Source organism: Saccopteryx bilineata, chromosome 5 (assembly GCF_036850765.1).
Source record: "Saccopteryx bilineata isolate mSacBil1 chromosome 5, mSacBil1_pri_phased_curated, whole genome shotgun sequence".
NCBI classification, from domain to species: Eukaryota; Metazoa; Chordata; class Mammalia; order Chiroptera; family Emballonuridae; genus Saccopteryx; species Saccopteryx bilineata.
The window spans coordinates 255,086,616-255,098,964 of record NC_089494.1 but is presented as its reverse complement, the minus strand read 5'-3'; the positions used below and the strand labels follow the sequence as shown (position 1 = coordinate 255,098,964).

At 41.6% G+C, this 12,349-nt stretch overlaps 1 protein-coding gene across 13 annotated transcripts in view; it reads right to left on the bottom strand.

The window, feature by feature from the left end:
* Nucleotides 1-11,936, bottom strand: part of LCORL (ligand dependent nuclear receptor corepressor like) — a 119,062-nt gene extending 107,126 nt beyond the window's left edge. For 2 of the 13 annotated variants that reach the window (XM_066232468.1, XM_066232467.1), the window contains exon 1: nucleotides 11,259-11,936. In XM_066232468.1, coding sequence (XP_066088565.1) covers nucleotides 11,259-11,412 — 154 coding nt within the window. In that variant the 5' untranslated portion in view covers nucleotides 11,413-11,936. Of the gene's footprint in view, nucleotides 1-10,172; nucleotides 10,419-11,258 lie in introns of those variants that run through there. The other 11 variants (XM_066232477.1, XM_066232478.1, XM_066232475.1 and 8 more) reach the window with 10 other exon arrangements.
* Between the last annotated feature and the right edge of the window lie 413 nt (nucleotides 11,937-12,349).

Sequence of the window (12,349 nt, the reverse complement as noted above, 5' to 3'; positions counted from 1 at the left end):
TGGGAAAACATACCCAGACAGCTAATATTCTGCACTGGTTCCTAGTGTGCCCAGGACCAGGTGGAGAAGTGGGCCTTTGCCAGACCACCTGACTCTCCCACCAAGCTCTTCCTCTAACCTGACCCTACCTCTATCTGTAATACAAGTGATATTGTGGCTTCCATCTTCCTCCTTGTTTTACTTTCCAAGTTGTTCAGCGTTGAATTAGAAAAGAAGGGTGCCATTGGAGAGTACTTCAGCAATCTAATATTTTAATTAATATACTCAATATATAATAGATTGCTAATTTTACCAATTTTGACTTAAAAAGGCTAATTCAATGAGAGATTCTTTAAAACTATTACAAACAAAAACCCTTCAAACCTGAACCAACAGATGTTCAAAATGAAAATAAGCACTTATCTGATCATGCTATTACCTATTAAAAAAAAACAAACGACTTCAAAGGCTCCTAATTTCTTCCTTACAGAGGCCATAATTTATGTGTTCAGTCCTGCTCCCTACTGTCATCCTATGTTCCAGTGATATTAGACTGCTGAATATTTTCCGAATGTCAGTTAGATTTCTATACCTTTGCTTAGAAATTCTATCCCCCTGCTGTTCCCTCCAACCTTCTCCCCTGCTGGATCATTTCATTATCCTAAGGATCACAAACTATGGCCTACAGGTCAGATCCACCTATTTTTGTAATTTTTGTATTCGGACACAGCCACGCTCATTTATTTATGGAATGCTTTTGTGCTGCAACAGCTGAGCTGAGTAGTTGCAATAGAGACCATATGGCCTTCAAAGCCTTAATATTTATTATCTAGCTCTTTCCAAAAAACCCCAAAATTGTCAGCCCCTACTTTCACATAGCCTTTGGAAGCCTAGTAATTGCAGATCCTTCAAATCAAAAGTAACTGCTCCCTCCTCTGCCTCTCCATTATATTACACCAGCTCTAATACTTCTCTGAAATTGTGAGCTCTTTGTAAGCAAAGTCTAAACTTTATTCCTATTGTAGACAATAAATCTTTTTTTTAACCCAACCTACAGTTCCCACCTTTTCCACCACTTCTCATATTCTTGGGGAACGTGTATATTTTGGAAGAAACTTCTGCCCTTCTCTCTACCCCTTACTCAGTCCTCCCACAGGAGAGTGATGACTAATAGGGGCAGAATCCTAGAGTGGGATGGATTAGTGTTTTCAAGGTCATTTCTCATGCATGGCCACCTTCCCACTTACTCTGCCTAATAGTTGTACCTACCAATAAGCAATTCATGTGGTAAATTCACTGAGGTCAAGTTCCCTGTATTTTAGAGGAGGCCTCCAGCTGCAGCTGCTGTCTTTGAGAGATTGGTAAATTCAATCCAGGGAATAAAAAAGTCTGATGTCTAATTTTGGCCTCAGTTCAAGTCAGTTCTTCAATATAAACTTATTTAAGAAGCTAATATTTTAAAACCAAGCTCATAGATACAGAGTACAGATTGGTGGTTGTCAGCAGTAGGGAATGGGGGCAGGTAAAATGGGTGAAAGGGGTCAAAAGGTGCTCATATGTTCACTTATAAAATAAATAACTCATAAGGATATAACATATAGTGTAGTGACTATAGTTAATAATACTGTATTGCATATTTGAAAATTGCTAAAAGAATAAACCTTAAACATCATCATCACATGAAAAAACTCAACTTGCATACAGGACTCAAAATATTCGATGGTTGACTGACAGTGCATTTAAAGAAATCACCCCCTTAAAATGTATAATACACTAATGCCACATATACCATATCTTAGTGATAAACTTAATTGAGAAAATATCCTTTGAAGAAAAGAATAAGATAAATTTAGAGTCCATATTCACTGAGTCAAACCATTTGATTGACCTGACACAGTATTTTATTATCAAGTCTCAACCTAATTAAATAACATGAATCATGAATATTATTGACTCAAAAGAGTATTCCCCATCTTACTTATTATTGTAAATGGTATCTCCCACACATAAAAAACAAACATCTCTAAACCCAGATTCTTTCTATTCCTGCTCCATTTATCTATTCTTCCTCAAATTGTAACTTCTCAAATGAGTAGTCTAGTATAAACGTTATCTCTATTTATATACATCTTAGTTACTTTCTAATCTATTATAATATGGCTTCCATCCCCACTACTCAGCTTAAATTTATCTAGTCAAGGGCACCTAGAACCTACCTCCACATTGCCAGAAATATGTACACTTCCCTGTCCCATGGTAATTGACATCAACATTTAACAATTCCTCCTTCTTGTAACATACTTCTCTTAGAGTTGGTGATACTACTCTCCCTGGTTGTCTGCTTAGCCAATGGACTTACTTTTCAGTGTAAAAATTCAGTAGCCTTACTTTGAGGATGCCCTTTTTTTTTGCCCCCAAAATGTTAAGCTTCCTTAGGCATGTTACTGAGTACTCTACTACTCTCATTATACTATCCTTTACCCACTGGTGATCTCATCTATTTCCATGGATTTAAACATCATCTGCATGCTGGTAATTCCCTAATTTATATCTTCAGCCAAAAAACTACTACTAGGTTAGTATTCCAACACCTTTCATAGAAACAAAAAATGGTGAACATTTGAGGTCAGATGTTATCCTACTAGTTTTCTGGATTTCCATCTGCGGAAGCTGAAATGACTTGTGCCTAAAGTTACGATGACATGGCTAAGAAAGGAACTGTGTTCTTCCAATTCTTCATTCTGTCATTTGTGAAGGCTTAGTGCCTTGTCACTAAATGCCTTACTACTGAAATATGAAGACTACTGGACAAAGTTGCCTCTCATATACACACACCCCACAGAAAATATACATACACCATCAGAAAATAAGCGGCCAACTGAATTAATGGAGAAAGGGTCTCAAACTTGTTTTTCAATAAATACTTAAGACTTTAGGTTGCAGCTAAATTACTAAGGTGACTGAGTAGTAGGGTAGCAGATATGACAAAAAAGATACTTAATAATTTTGGGAAATGTGTGTAATAGAGACGTAGAAGTTCTAGGTACAAGTCGTTGGGCTGTCTAAAGAAGGAGAGAAGCAAATAGGGAAGAAGCAGTTTGGTAGATCATGCTCAATTAGCTGAATATGGGTAGGAGCTTTTACTTGATGAAAAAGGTCAAATAAAAGATACTACTGCTTTGTAAACTACAAAATCAAAGGATCTATTTCAAACAATGATTGAATGTAGGTTATAAGCTAGACTGAAAGACAGTAAAACCAGCAATGCAGATATTGATATAAACCAGAATTTACCTGAATCTGCCCAAATGCTTACTTGCTCTATTAGAAAAACTGGATTCAGGAGATATTTTTTAAAAAGTAATAATAACTTGGCAATACATTAGGGTAAAGAAAAAGAAGCAAATACAAGTGGCCAACTGTGGGAAAACTATGAAAGGAAAGGAAAAGGAAAGGGAAAAGGAAAGGGAAAGATACTTAGAAAAGTGATTCCTCCTTATAAGTTTTATTTTGTAGAAAACACAAAAATTCTCAAAACAAAGTTTTTATTTAGCATTAATTAAGAATAAAGTGGCCCTGGCTGGTTGACTCAGTGGTAGAGCATCGGCCCGGCGTGTGGAAGTCCCAGGTTCGATTCTCGGCCAGGGCACACAGGAGAAGCGCCCATCTGCTTCTCCACCCCTCCCCCTCTCCTTCCTCTCTGTCTCTCTCTTCCCCTCCCGCAGCCAGGGCTCCCCTGGAGCAAAGCTGAGGATGGCTTCATGGCCTCCTCCTCAGGTGCTAAAATGGCTCTGGCTGCAACGCTTAGATGGGCAGAGCATTGCCCCCTGGTGGGCATGCCGGTGGATCCTGGTTGGGCACACGTGGGAGTCTGTCTGTCTGACTGCTTCTAACTTCCGAAAAATACAAAAAAAAAGAGAATAAAGTGCTATTCTTCAAATAAAAATATGGCATTATTTTGTCACCTTACTTTCCTAAGTGGGAGCAGTAGGTTGGTCAGGGCCAATTTACATACTTTTATCTGTATTCCTTGGTAAAAAACAAACAAACAAAATTTTTTGAAACAATTATTTAACGATACATTCTGCCCCAAAAGTGTGAACTCTCATAAAGTTAAATGGGTCCCCAAAATGTTGAACCTATAAATATAAACTTGTGTTCTAACCAACTGTCACCTATCACCCATAAATATATACATATGTCGTATATACACCAAAAAGAAGGAATACTATATAAAAAAAGAAACTTCATACATAAAAGATATAGAATATTATAATTGAAAGACTGACTTTACTAATAAGGAAGAGGAAATTGCACATCCAACATCAGCATGCCCTTGCTGCTCCTCCCAGGACTGCACTGTGATAGAAGAATCGAGTAGAAAGTCATGTAAGTCATGGGAACACACAGGACACAATAAAAACCAACTGGTTAGGGTGTCCAGCCAAGCAGAAAGTGGTGTACGCATGTAGCCAGCCAAGGAAAGCAGCATGGACACAAAGAGACAGTATCATGCAGAAAGGAGGCTGTATTACGCTCCAACCAGCCTGTAGCCCAAATCTCACAACTGCAAAAACATAACATTTGCACACTTCTGGGTCACAAAGATGGCAAAATTTTATATTTCCAAGTATAAAATAGTCTGGGAGTACTCAGAATTTCAAATTTTACATGCAAAACTTGTTGATATATCTATTTTAACAGAGAAATTTGGATATATGTCTTAACCACCACTACTCATAACATCATCCATTCCATTTGCCTAGTGCATGTATTAGGCAGTGCCATAATTTACATCTCTTTAAATGGATAAAAAACTTGTTAGTGCTTGAGGCAAGGTTTTGGCGTATGGGCCCACCATACCAGTCCTCATCAAATTCAGATTTCTAAGTAAATCCGCGCTTCTGGGATTTACATTGCAACAGCGACAAATGAGTTAGACGTTAGTAAAAAGTCAAAAGAGCAGAAAGCAAGCAGCCAGAAAGAGGTGTTAGGTTGATTATCTAGAATTTTATTTACCTGGGCTATCCCATCTTTTAAGTTTTATAGCTTTATGACATGCTCCCATAACTTCTTCCAGAGGTTAGAAATAAAGGAAACAAATACTTCTGACATTGATTCTGCTGATTATAGATGGGGCGGGTAATCTGAAGAAATCCAGTCCCAAATCCATTGGGCTAACAACTGTAGAGGGCACAGCTCTAACTCAGTGATGAGGTTAATAAGAAAAGTAAAATAGAGAGCAGGTACCAACAAAGAGTAGTTTCAGTATGACATAGATTTTTTTAAATAAATTGAAACTAATGTTTTGTATCCTGTTACTACAAAACCAAAATATTCCTTAGACTGTAGGAAGGTATCAAATGTTTTCTGGTGACCTCCTATACAAAAAGCTAGGATTAGGCTAAGGGATATACCGAGATTCTCAAACTCTATGACTCCGACTCTGGCGATCCAAACACCCTAGGACGGAGATCACGCAAGCTCTTCCTATCTTTTCTTCCAACACGCCTCACGATCTTTCTATTGTTCATCAGCATTCCTACTGGAAAGAATCTACTGGCCAAACTGTAAAGCTCAAACCTGCAAATGCCCTATGTACATCGATTATAACAGCACCATTTATAAAGTATGTACTTCCTATGTGCAGATACATGTTAACATATCAACAAAATTATTTTTCGAGTCCATTATCTCCAATTTATAGAAAAGAAGCTGAAGTGCACAAGGTTAAGTAACTTGTCTACACTGTGAGCGGTAACACGAGGGTGCACGTGTAACAGTCTAGCTCCCGGGGCCTCTTATTTTTATGCACTGCATTATACTGTCCAAATAAAAAAGGCTTGGGGAAAAATAAACTAAGCTGTAGGTTTGGTTACTATCAAAAGTTTTGAAATAAGTGGTTCCATGGTAATTAAGATTTGTCTGAAGCCACTATACTATAGAACTGTGATGTCCAATGCGGTAGCCACTTCCCACAATAGGCGATTAGCACCTGAAATGTGGCTAGTGCAAATTCAGATGTGCTGTATGTGTAAAATACCTGATCTAAGAAATGTAAATAATTTATTAGTAAGTTTATAAAGATTAGTGCTTAAGTATTTGAGTATATCAGGCGACTTAAAATTGCTTTGCTAATGTGGTTACTAAAATTTTTTAAATTATGTGTTTGGCTTGCATTATATTTCTACTGGACAACACTGGTATGTAGGAAAGATTCTGGAGTTCATAAAATAATTCTAACCTAACAGTCACTATTGTTTGTTTAGTTGCTACAACCTTAGGCAAATCAACTACACTGCTTATTAGCTTCCATCTCAGAAAAGTAAGATTTAAAAACAGTCTTGAAACCCAGTGTTCGGATTTGGTATCTACCGTAAACGTATTTTCCACTAAAAAGAATAAAGGCTCCTTGGAAAAATGGCTGACATCAAGGTTTGGACAAGTGAAGTAAAAGATGAACCTGGAATATGTTGTTGTGGCAGGAAGGAAGTGGTCAAAAATCACTGGAGGGAGGGGTTGAGGAGAGGTGTGATTTGTGGGAAAACACTGGAACCAGCTTGATGAGTTTCCGGTTGGCCAAACCTGAGAATACTTAGGAATAAAAATAATGATAATAATGAATTTAAGCACTGATTAAATTAGAATCCATGAGTTCATACTGATAAAAATAACTGAGTAAAGAAATAAATAATGAAGGAGATAAAGATTGCTTTATGACAGACCATCAACTACTAATTATTGAAGGAATAAAGGAAGTTAGAAAATCATGAATGGATGTTAAAACTTGCATATAAAATTTTGATGAGATTATGTAAAAATATTCTGTTTCTCAAAGTATTTTCCCAAAAATTGCATACTGATTACAAAAGAATAAATGATAACTTTCAGGAGTAAATATGGAAAATAACAGCCAAGTTTTCAAAGTCAACAACATGTACCTCAAGGTATGATGTACTAAGAAGCAGAAAACATCAGAGGTATCACTGGCAAAAATGTATAATCCACTGCCTTGGCCGGTTATGGTATCCTCCCATATGCGAAGGTTTCAGGTTCAACCCCCAGTCAGGGCACATACAAGAATCAACCAATGGATGCATAGATGAGAGGAACAACAAATTGATGTTTCTCTCTCATCCCCCCCCCCTAAAGTCAATAAATAAAATGCATAGCTTATCTAATCATGAGAAAACAATAGACAAATTCAAATAGGAAGACATTCTACAAAATAACTATCCGGTACTTTTCAAAAATGTCAAGGTCAAGAAATACAAGAGAAGCTGAGGAAATGTTCCAGATTAAAAGAGACTAAAGAGATGTGATGACCAAATTCCATGCACAATCCTGGACTAAGCGGGGGTGGGTGGTGGGTGGGGAGCTTACAGATAAAATAGATAAAATGTGAATGTGGATGGTGATTTAGATCAGTGTTTTTCAACTGCTGGTCCACAACTGGCCAGTGCACCAGAAATTTTGTGCCAGTCAAGGAAAGAGTTAAGCACCTTGATGCTGTATGAAGATTATAGACCCAATGATCTCAGTCGAATTTGCTTATGCTCAGGGTGATTTCTGCCTTAGCGGTTCCCAAAATAATTCTACTTTTACCAGTTCCCAAGTGTAAAAAGGTTGAAAACCACTGATTTAGATAGCAGTATTAGGTCAATGTTAAATCTCCTGGTTTTAATAACTACGCTGTGGTTAGGTAAGACAGTGTCTTTGATTTTAGGAAATATACACTATAAAATTTAGGAATAAAGAAGTATGATATATGCATAAGAAAATTAAAATAAAAAATCTGCAAATTGCCGTCAAATTATTCCGAAAGAAGATGGAAGGATGGATGAATGGATTGATAGAATGACATATATATAAAGCAAGAATGATAAAGCAAATTCAGCAAAACATAACACCACTAGTGAATGTCGGTAAGGCTACATAGGAGTTCCTTGTACTATTTTTCTAACTTTCCTTGTAATTTCAAAATTTTATCAAAATTAAAAGTAAAAAAATTGAAACAACAAAAACAAAAAAATTGGTCTATATCTTAGGTTAGATATCCTAAAATAAACCATACAAGTCTGACAATATATAAAATTATATTTCTTTTCTTCTGGACTCTGCTTTAAATTCTGTAACTTATCAGTTACTAATTATATTTTATATTCCATAAGATTCATAACTATATAACTGGTATACCTCAATATTATACTAAGCACTAGAATACTATTTACTATATCAATAAGCACTAAAACATGTTAGATGAGCATATATAAAACTATAGGGTAGTATATGATGCTTATAGAAAAATAATCAAATTATAAAAAGCACCACATTGTAAAATTGGGACATAGTGCTTATAGGACAACTCTCCAATTAAATATTTAAAAAAGGGAAAAAATCATAGCCATAAATCTAAAGAAATTAGTTCCTCAAATAGAAAAAAGAAAACATCATTTTCATTAGCAAGAGTTATACACCTTAGCTATCTACAAGCATGATGAACTTTCCCCCCATAAAATTGAAATTTATAAATGTTATAAAAAATGAATCATATTACTTTAAAGACTTACTCTAAGAATTGAGAATTAAAACTTCACTACTGGATCAATGCTAACTTACTGTACGACCCTGAGATGCTGCTTACAATTTTCTTATCTCATTTAAAAATAACACTTTGAATCATTTTCTTCCCCAAACACAGTAAGGATATTTTATAAAAATGATTTCGAGCCATAGAGCAATAAATATGCAATACATAAGTATATATACATATATATTCACAGACATACAAACATGCAAAGGAAAAAAGAATATGGCTTTTTGCAAATATGTTTACAAGTGAAATACTGGGTATAAACACATTAAAAGCAAAAGATAACACTAAAATAAATACACAACTACATTCAATCCCAATTCATGTATATAAAGAGGTGCTTCATATACAGGGTGCTGAAAAACCCAATCAACAAGTGTATGTCCTGTTTAAAAGAATTTTATTGCTTATTTAAAAATAACAATGACAAAAACAACGCATGAGATGGGTCTTATTAGTTCTCCTAAGACTGGGACTGTAAAGATCAGTTCTCAAATACAGTTAGAGACCAGTTAAAAATTTCCTTTCAAATACAGTACAACTATAAATGTAATATATACCGGTAAGTTGCGTATTAGACATTAATAGCATTAACTCGATTTTCAACGTCTCCCAATCCTACTTCAGTATCCAAGTAGGTAAGGCAGAAAGCTCTCTTTTTTCCCCCATCAAATCCGATTAATTTTGTTTAATTAGAATTTGACTTTTTTCAAAAGCACATATATTTTTGAGATACAGAGCCATACTTAATGTATCTAAATAAGCAAAAAGATGAGGGAGGAACCCGAAAGAATTTAAAAACAAAACTGACCAAAGACATCGTCAAACCACGGCGTGCCTCGGGAAAACTTAACACAATAATATCGCAAGCCAGTGTGACAAAGCTGTTACCCTGCCTGATTTTAACTCAATGAAATCAACAATTCCTAGACAGGTTGTCAGTGGACGAAATCCTTACAATAGCAATTCTAAAAACGGGTCCATTTTGTATTCAGGAAGCACTAGTAACACTTTGATTAAAATTTTATATAAAGAATACCATGAGGTTTTACTACACTTTTTTTTAAAGAACTAAATTCACTTATGAACCCTTCACTAAAGCTATTTCCAAGAATATTTCCTTAGATAAGAGCAAAACACATTTTATAAGGGTAAACAGTAACTGCTTAAACATAACTGCCCCCAAATCAGAGCAATCTTTCCTTTTCCTAAGTTTTCCTATGTCCATCGTATTCTGCAGTGCCCATTTCTGAGTTGAGGTTGTACTAGTTTATCCCACTACGATATCCACTAGTGAAAAACAAGAAGGATCTTCATTCAGGCGCTAACCAAATAAATCGGGGGGCCGGGGGACGGGAGACGGGGCGCGAGATGGCGCAAGAACAGATGGAAACAAGGTAAGAGAGTTGTTTTCTTTAAGGCACTAAGGTTAGTGCCTCAACTCCAAATGCCAAGATTTAATCGCCAAACGAGTCAACTGCTGCCGCTATCCACTCTTCTTCCCCTACTCTCCTATCCAAAACCCTCCTCGCGAAACAAATACGCACAACACATCCCATCCCGTTACCCGCGTTGTCCCTTTTCTGCCCACTAAACCAACCTGCTGGATAGCAGCTCCACGCACACGTCCCCACTCAGACCAAGGGGGGGAAAAAAAGGAACGTCAGCGGCAAGGTCGGGAGGTCCCACCACCTCCCGCCACCCCCCGAGCTACCCGCAGAATGACAGCCCCGAGCCCAGAAGTTTGAAGCTAAAACGATTCCGACCCCAGCAGAAGGAAAGACGGAATGGCAGGAGAACGAGGATGGGAGGTGGGGAGGGCGATGTGCGTGGCTGTGCTGAGACGGGTCCATCACATGACAGTAAAAGAGGACCAGAGTCGTCCGGACGTCCATCGGAAGGGGGGCGAGGGTGCCATCGCTATGGCAACAGTCCCCCACCCCACCCCCCCGCCGTCCAGACTTCCAAAGAGGGAGGAAGAACTTCAAATCCCAACCGTCAGCGCTCGAGCGGCTCCTTCTTAAAGGGGTACACACAGCGCCGCCGCCGCCGCCAAGCGAGAGAGGGCAGAGCAGGGCGCCCCCGCCCCTCGGGCGACGCCCCCGCTGCCCCGAGCCCCCCGCCCGCCCACCCGTGGCCCCAGCCCCGCGAGCGCGCCGGGGGTCGCCCGGGTCCCCCGCCCCTGGAACTCGGCCGCGTCGGCCAGCCCGGCCCGGCCCCCGGCGGCGAGAAGGGGGTGTGTGTGCGCCCGGCGGGGGCGCGGACCAGCCCGCCTTTCTCCCGCCGGCCCGGTCCGCCGGCTCCCCTCCGGCCGGACGCCGCTCGCTGGACCGCTTCCTCCCCCTGACAGCGCGGACGCCAGGCGCCGAGGGGCGCCGCGGAGTTTCGGGGACAGCGCGAGCGAGCGGTTTCCTCCGGGGCTCGGCGAGCGGGTCCGAACTAACAGTTCCTAGGGAGCCCAACAGCTGGGAAGGGGAACGGAAAGGGGAAGGGACGGGGAAGGTGCGCCCGGAGCGCGGGGCCGGGAGCCCCCAGACAAAAGGCGATCGCCGGGGCCGCCGCTCCCATCTCGCTCCCCCATTGAACTGACCCGCACGGGAGATCAACTCAACCCCGAGCCACAAACTCCTCGGGCTGCGGCAGCCGCGGCCGCGCGGATCCCGGGCCCGGCCCGCGTCTCTCTTACCTACACAGTGCATGAGGCGGTGGCGCCAAGAGTCGAGCTCCCGCCGGAATCCTCTCCTCTCCGCCGCGCACCGAGGGCTCCGGCACTGAGCGGCGGCGGCGGCGGCGGCAGCAGCGGCGGCGGCAGCGGCCATTCTCTCTCTTCCCTTGTCCATCTGCGTCCCGCGTCACGCGCCCTCATTTACATACGAGCGGCGCAGGCACGAGGCAGGGGCGCGAGCCCTCGGCGCGAGCCCCGGAGCGCGCGCCCCCCGGAGGGGGGTTGATTGACACGTGTCACTACCTTCCCTCTGCCCTGCCCTTCCCCTCCCTGCGCTCCCTCAGGGAGAGGCGGGGAGGGAGCGGGAGGAGAAGGAAGCAACCTGCCGCTTCCGCTGACCCCGCCTCCGCATCCACTCCCCACTCTCCCTCCTCCTCCCCCCGGAGTTTACTCAAGCGAGCCATACTGTTCCTGCCGCCCGCGAAAACCCTGAGCGAGAGCTGGAGGCTCCAAGCCCGGCCAGGAACCGGCGTGCTGTGGAGCGGACTAACAACTGCTCCCTTCTGCCTTCCCGACGCGACTCGGATTGCCCGGAGACTTCACTTCCCAGGCTCCGCTGCGCCGGAGTCCCGGAGCGGAGCTGGACGCCGCGGCGCCAAGCATGCTGGTCCTAGTAGTCCAGAAAGGGTGGGCGCTCTGGTCCTCCTTCCACAGTTGGGCTTGTACCCCGGCCTTCTCCGCGCTGCACCTCCTGTGGACTTAGCCTCCAACGCCCCGCGCCCAGTACGGTGCGCTGTCCGCGAGGCCGGGTCTGACCCAGTCGCCTTCGCTTCCTTGGGTTCCGCTTTAGAAGGGCGGTGAAAACCGCAAGCGTTGACCGCTCTTTGATGTTCAAGTTGCACTCTATGCTTTAAGTGTTGGAAACTTTTTGGGGTCGCTGTCATCCCGCCACTGCAGGGAAGGAGCAAGCTGCTCATTCGGCCGCAACTTAATAACTACCCGATACCAAGACAGATCTCGCAGTAACATCAGTTTCCAGGGCGAAGAGATTTCGGAAACTGAGAATATTTGTAAGGGTTAGGGAAGAGATCCAGGGTTTTTCACTGAAAATT